General features: G+C 32.8%; 1 protein-coding gene across 1 annotated transcript; it reads right to left on the bottom strand.

Annotated features, from left to right (window-relative positions):
* Nucleotides 1-248: 248 nt before the first annotated feature.
* Nucleotides 249-580, bottom strand: LOC126599815 (uncharacterized). The gene is made up of 2 exons (XM_050266266.1): nucleotides 401-580; nucleotides 249-314 (listed from the first exon to the last, which is right to left on the bottom strand). The coding sequence occupies exons 1-2, from the start codon at nucleotides 578-580 to the stop codon at nucleotides 249-251; spliced, it is 246 nt and encodes an 81-aa protein (XP_050122223.1).
* Nucleotides 581-7744: the final 7164 nt, after the last annotated feature.

Here is a 7744-nt window from a genome sequence, read left to right as displayed (position 1 = left end):
TTCAATTAATACCTTAAATAAATTGGTATTATATTCCATTCAATTAATACCTTAAATAAATTGATATTATATTCGATTCAATTATTTAAATAACCAAACATGAATTAAAATATAATTAAGTCCAAATACATAACTTATAAAAAGTACCTTAAATTTAAATATTGTCATACAAAACATAAATTTAAAACTACTATTTCGATGGTCCTCCATTCTTGCTAGACTTCATAACGCCACCTATTGTAACCTCCCTACAACGCATCCTCTATCAACTTCATCAAATGTTCGTTCGTATCATCATCAAGAGTATATTTACACTATTACACATATATGCAAATAATTAATTCTAACATATAACAAAATTTCACAAAATTAATTATTGATCCATCAACAATATACTTACTAATAACTCATCCTTCACCACCTTCTTCTCATTCTCCAGCACATCTTTCCAAGAATGCCACTCAGCAGTAGGACAATTGTTCCCCATGGCTACAGCAATCGCATACACGAACCAAAAATGTTGCCTCAAATCATTCAGGTCGACCTCGGCCACGGTATGATCCTTTTTTTTATCCTCCATCTCAGCACGAACAAAATTGTGAAGAAAAAGGAGAGCAAAAGCGCATTTCGTCACACAAAGACCGCACTAAATACAGTGCAGATTTCGTTGATTCACATGCATTGAAAACTAACTATAACTTAAGCGACGAAGCCTTTGTTGCGCAAGTGTTCCTCTTCCCAAGCGTTGAATGTTCTACCCTAGAAAATGAACAAGCTTTGTGCAAAAAAGACTTTGTTGCACAAAGATTCAACGGGAAAATCTTCATTGTGCATTAGTTTTCTTGCCAAAAAAAACCCACGTTTTACTTATTGGCTTTGCACGACGAACATGTTTTTTTCGTCATGCAACCGGTTTGTGCGACCAAGTTCTCCGTCATGCAACGTTCACTACCCTTGAGCAACGAAGGTATGTTCATCGTTGCGCAAGGAATCATTGCGCAACGGAATTTACTTTGTCGGGCAAGTAGTTTTTCCTACTAGTGAGTTGAAGGGAAAAGATAAAGGATAAGGGATTTTGGATTTGTATCGCCACAAAATTGATGATCTAAATTCGTATTTATAATAGCTTAAGCCCATATGACATTCATAGAAAGCCTATGTTGCATTCATTATTGACCTATGTCTAATTAATAAAATGGTCATTTTGGTTCCAATCCTTAATCAGCCTAATTGTTAGATTGAAACATTATTTGTTTAAATATTTTGATTGAGGCCCTTAGCCTCATTTAAGAGATTAATTCATGCATTTATGCATTTAATGTCCCCCAAATTATGAAATTTAAATAATATTTTTAAAATATAATAAATATTTAAAAATCAATTTTAGAGTAATATTGTTCTTCCCAAAATTATAGCAAAAAAATAATGTACAGCATAATTATTAACATATTTAAAAAAATAATTATTGATATATTATAAAACATAAAATAAATACATATAATTAGCATGGGTACATTTAGCAAAATTAAAAAATGAGTACAAATAAATTAAAAAATATGTGTACAAATACAAATAAAAGTTTAAAAAATATGGGCACAAAAATGAATTAATATATGGGTACATATTAAAATTAAAAAGAAAATTGGTACAAATTAAAAAAAAAAAAAAAGCTTGCAAATTAAAAATGGGTACAAACTAAAAATAATAATATATGATAAAAAAAATTTAGCCATAAATATAAATATACCAAATATAACATTTCTAACACTAAATGAATATATTTAGAAATAAAAATATTCTGTTATTAAAATAATTAATGACGTTTATTAAAATCTAAGACCTTGATCAAAAATTGAAAAAGAATAAGGTTTTAATCAATGAAGTAGGAAAAATAGGGATCAGAACCTAATTTTTCCTTAATAAAAATATATCATTGATTAAGTCCAAAACAAAAATATGTTATTGACATATGGCTTAATAGTAAAGTTTTTATTGACTTTTGGTTAAATTACCTTTGATTTTAATCATAGCAATTATTTTCAAAATATATTTAAGTAAGGTCTAGAAATATTATCTAATAAGGGGGATTGTGGTGTGCAGTTGGATACTATCGGATAAGTTCAAGTGATCAGTTTTTACTGGGATAATACTGCAAAGGTTGAATGGGTGAGGATTGTGTTATGTGACAGTGCGTGCAAAGAGACTGAGTTCCAATTCAAACTTCAAGCCTATGTGTTAATTGGCTTGAGATCTAAACCATGCATGGAGATCAGAAGGTTACCTTCCATGCAATTTAGTCATGCACGGAGTAGCTGGTCAAGGATATCCAAGATGCCAAAAAGGAGATAAAGATGGAATTTCATCCCCACCAAATAATGATCAGGATGCCAAATGAGGAACATTTACCACAAGGGATATCTCATATTCATTTTGTTCACTGAGTAGACTCGCTTTATAAAAAGCTGGAGACAATGTAGAAAACTCCCTTCAACTCAACAAATAACTCATAATGCTCTACACGAAAATTTTCTCTCTACACAAAGCATTTCTCACATTTTTTGAGAAAAACACAATCATGCAAACCCTTTCATCAACACATTTTTAGTTTGGGCTAACAACACTGTGTTGGCAACCAGAGACATCTTCAATTTAGATTAACAACACTAGAGCAGTAAAATCAAGAAATCAAAGAGCACCTCCAGTTTGTACTAACAACACTACTTCTACTTGGTTGGTTATCTATCCAAGTCTCGCTGATGAAGAACTTTTTAGCTTATTCACCGAAAGAGGTTACTTCATTAGCTTCCCAGATAAGTGGAGTGTTCAATGATTGGTTACTCTTAGGTGCATTTTGCAGTTCGGCATTCAGACGGCTAAACCATATTCACCGTTAAAACGCTCATCTCCTTTGAGTACATGTGTCCCTACAGCCTAATACCGATTCGGTGTACCTATTCTCACGAATAAGAGGCAGTCGAACCTAGTGCAAGAAATTCTGAACCTTGCAGTGATCTAGGCAACCTTTTCTTCAGGCTCTAGAACCCAAAGCCAAGACGTGTTCCTTCCCCGACTACAATCGCTTGAGTGCAGAAGTCAACAGCGCATCCGACACTACCACCACCACACCTATTTTGCTAATTCGACCATGCTCGGTTGCAAGTTGGCATGCTCGTATTCACAAGAAGAATGTAGTTAGCTTATAGTTACTCGGTCTACGCGACATGTAGGCTTTGTAATTTTTAGAGTCAGCATTTCCTTAAAAATGGGCAAAAGCTGCAATAAAGTTAAAAATTGTTATATCATGCATAGCTCCTCTGCCCGTTTAATATTAAGTTAACATGACATTTAATGGGTATATGCTTGCTTATATAGATGAGAGATTGATGCTACGTGGGACATTTTACAACTCGTTATTCATAATATATATATATATATATATATATATATATATATATATATATATATATATATATATATATATATATATATATATATATTGTTGTCAAAATATATTTTGAAGGTTAGAGTTTTTGTCAAAATATATATTTTGTCCATATAATCTCTCTTAATTCATGTAGTAATTTGTAACTTATTTTAGTTGTATATGTACAAACGATATTGGGGAGGTGGGATTTAAATTAATTATGATTTGCTTAAAGAAATAACATCACAAGATTTACTACTCCATCACATAAATTTGAAAAATAGTTCTTTGGTCAATCATACTTCTACTATTTATGTTCTTACCCTTTATTTCAGGCTACTAGCTGTTTTGGGCCATAAATAAAAATAAGACTTATTATGGAGCCAATCAAGTTTTGCTTGAACAAAATTGCATGACTCTGGCACACCAATTTCGAATCCCAATCAAGGATCATATTCTGGGGCTCAGACAACCTCTTTGAAACACTCCAGCCCATCCAAGGGCTCGGACAGGTTCCTTCTCAAAGCGTGTCTGGCGTAGCCACACCAAAGGTTACGGTGGGTTGTAGCCTAAGGAGAGTTTGTGGCAATATATATATACTTTGGTGTATAGTCTATATAATAGACAAAAGAATGTGCAAGAAGAATTATTTTTAATGAAACTGGCCCAGTGAATATTTAGCACAACTAAACATATAAAAATTACCATGGAAATTGTGATGTCATTTTGTTTAAGATTATTCTGCTTTGATTTAGTGGGGTTTATACTGGTTTCAACCAATTTTTTTTTAAGATTGCCTTTACTTCTACTTTTAGTGTTTTGTTATGTGCTAGTTGTGTGGTTATAATTGAGATATCAAGTTTTTTTCTATGTTCTTCTTGTGTTTAAATCTAAATATATGTGAAATTTGAAGATTCATTGTAATTTTTGTAGTTTGCAATTATGAAGTTTATTGAGTTCATGCCAAGCAAATTTTAAGCACACAAATACATAAGTTAAACTTAATTTTTTGCATACAATACCTATGTACCAAAAAAAAAAAAAATTGATTTTAGGATAATTTTTGTAGCTAGGCTACCCATAAAATATTTTATGCCTCTACCCTTGCACGCGAATGACTAGATTCGGGAATATCTAGCCCCCATAAATAACGATGAAGGCGCCATCCGACATGCTTATGTCACCGCAGCGATCGTGTGAAACACTATAAGACACAACTGAATGCCACCAACTAGGAATTACAGTCACTGTTAGCGCCAAAGGATCGAATACCTATGTTCCAACTCAACGATAAGATCAAGGTTGCTCATTCTTTACTGCCTACAAATAGGGCCAAAAGCCTTCAAGAGCAGTACCTTCATCAAATTTAACATCTATGATTATACAAAACCTTGAGTAAATCTTCAATCAACCCAACTTCTATTCTGCAAAACCTTTAGCTCTTCAGCTAGAATCTCAAAGCCTTCCTTTGAAGCAAACACTGCCTACGATTATACAAAACCATGCGTGAACCTTTAATCAACCTAACTGCTTTTTAGCACAAACCCAATTGCTCCTCAACAAAACCTCTAGCTCTTCAACTACAACCTCAAAGCCTTCTTTTGAAGCAAACATTGCCTACAATCCCTAAAATCTAAAACTTTTACAGCTTTGCCACCCCATGGTATGATTCATGATAGGATTTTTACTACTCATGTGAACGGGCTTAAATCTCCTATTTTACTTGCAAGAATCACAAGGTTATTGTAGTATAAACAGATCTCGCAAGGTTGTCTCCACAGGGATTATTAAATAATTCGACACTAATTAGATTCCATTTAATTATTGTAATGTAGAAGTTGAGATGATTGATTTTATAACCTAATTAAATTAAAAACGAATTTAACTATTAAAGATAAGACAATCTGCAATATTAAAACTAGAGAGAAAAGAAAACAGTTTTGGGAGAATCAAATTAAGAAAACACTAGGGTTCCACCATCACCTAGCAATCCTATGAACTTTTACCAATTACTTATGATCTACACATGCCACTTTGAAGGTTAGATTTTCCTAATTCATATGCTACTCGGAACCTCCAACATAGAACGTATATCTAACATGCAACCCGTCCGGACGTTGGGATCAAATCTGAACATGAAAGACTCATTATGCTTTATGAAAATCCTTTGAAAAACCATGCAATCCTTAAGACGTGGTATTCATCCTAAGTGAAATTACAATTATTAATCACAAGAAGCCAACGTCAATTTCAGGGAACCTTTCGACCAAAATTGCATCAAATTACTTTTTTAAAGATCCTAATGGTGATCAGGCATTAAGACAATTAAATAGTTTTAATCCCGGTGATTAATAATTCAAAATATGCATGCAATCAATCATAAGCAATTAAATAAAAATCACATATTCATGCTAAGGCTCAAGGCTTCGCCCTAGCAAAAGAAATTAGTTACGCATATTCATAATTGAAATCATAGAAAATATTATTAAGAAAAGGATTGAAAACACCTTCAAGTAGAAAATCTCCAAAACCCTAGCCCTTCTCTCTATCTCCAAAATTGCATAAAATAAAGCGTAGAGAAAAACTGGGCCAAGCAATATATCTGCTAAGCCTCCACACAAAACCCTAAAAACAGGTCCTTTATTCCCCCTAGGAAACTAAAATTAATAATAAAATAAAATAGAAAACATAACCCTAAATTAAATGGTAAAATTCGCCTAAAATCTGAACAGCCACGTTTTGGACCCATAAGCTGCTCCAAAACTGGCCCAATATAGCTGGATTTAATGTTTGGAATATTCTGAACACTTCTCCAAAAGGCCACGAACCCATCTGAGGTCATCTTGGGCTCCAAAAATGCAATTTAAGCCAAAAAACGTCATTTTCCAGCACTGCGCATCGCTCATTTATTTTATCGCCAGAAAATAACCGCTTGGTGGAAAAATCCCAAAGTTTGATACGATCAAGCTGATTGACTCACGAATGTCTTCCAACTAGAATTACTCCAAAATTCATCCATTTGGTCCTGTTTTGCTCCAGAGGAAGTCGAAAGTTCTATATTGAAAATACAATTCAAAGTATCAAAATTGTTCCAAAATATTAACCAAAATATACTAAGATTAGGGTAAAATATATAATATAAAATATACTCATCAAAATACCCCCAAACTTAGCTTTTTGCTTTTCCTCAAGCAAAACAAGACTCAAACAAAAATAAAAACTTAACAAACTAGACAACTAGCTAAAATTAGCTAGCAAAAATTTTCACCTTCAAAGTTGCAATCCATAGCAAATTTTTAAAACTAGAACATTTTTTCAAAAGTTCCAACCAATCCCACCACAGAGTCTAAGCCATTTAGAATCAATTAGAAAAGAATTCACAAACTTCCTTTGGTGTAAAGTGAACCAACATAGTTAATGAGACTCGACTAAAACTCTTACCTCTCGTCCTTCTTCATTTCACACATACTAACTTTAAATATAACTATCTTTCCTTTTCTTTTTCTTTTCAATTTTTTCTCTTTATTTTTTTTTTCCAGTAACAGTAGTGGTCGTGCAATGTTGGTCCACTTAAGCTTTCGATCCAACCCATGTAGCGAGCTTTAGGTCAATGACTCCCAAACCACTAGGGTTTTATGGCACTAGGTGTAGAACACCCTTAAGGACTTATTAACCCGAGCTGAAAAGGCTACGAAACCAACTAACCACCCTGCCCCATGCCAAAACTCTACCATTTGACGTGAGAATCACTGCTGATTAGGCAGGACTGGCCCGGTTACTAGGCAAAACCTCGGGTGAGACAATTATTACTTTATTCACAATAATAACTGACTTTACTTAAAAACAACAATTAAAAATAAACTTAGACTAAAAGTAAGTGTTTCAATCTCACTCCCCACAAACCATGTTGATGTGATGTGCAAAGTTCAAAGTATAATTCATGAATTAGTGTCTAAGTAACGATAAATAAAAAAGACTCTACTGTGGGATTAACCTTCACCCTGTCCATTTGTTCTAACGTTTAAAATAATCTATGGATATTAAATTAAGAAGAATGAAAACTGACACAATAATAAAAAAAAAACTAAAATTTAATTTCCCACCCCAAACTTATTTCACACTTTGTCCTCAAGGTGTGGAAAACAAACAAAAGAAACAAGAACATAAACAAAACAATTAAATCCTAGAAAAATGTAAAACGAAAATCAAAGAAAAAGAAAATAGGAAAAAGAAATAGAAAAACAATAAAATAAAGTAAAGTAAAACAGAAAATAGAAAATAAAAGAGAAGGAAAAGTATTAAAAACTGACACACCAGAGA

The sequence above is a fragment of the Malus sylvestris genome, chromosome 14 (genome assembly GCF_916048215.2).
Source record: "Malus sylvestris chromosome 14, drMalSylv7.2, whole genome shotgun sequence".
NCBI lineage: Eukaryota > Viridiplantae > Streptophyta > Magnoliopsida > Rosales > Rosaceae > Malus > Malus sylvestris.
This window is presented reverse-complemented; position numbering and strand designations above follow the sequence as displayed.

Coding starts and splice junctions, on each gene's coding strand:
- LOC126599815 (XM_050266266.1), bottom strand. CDS start 580: ATGGAGGATAAAAAAAAGGATCATACCGTGGCCGAGGTCGACCTGAAT. Junction 315..400: donor TGGTGAAGGATGAGTTATTA/GTAAGTATATTG, acceptor TATGTGTAATAG/TGTAAATATACTCTTGATGA.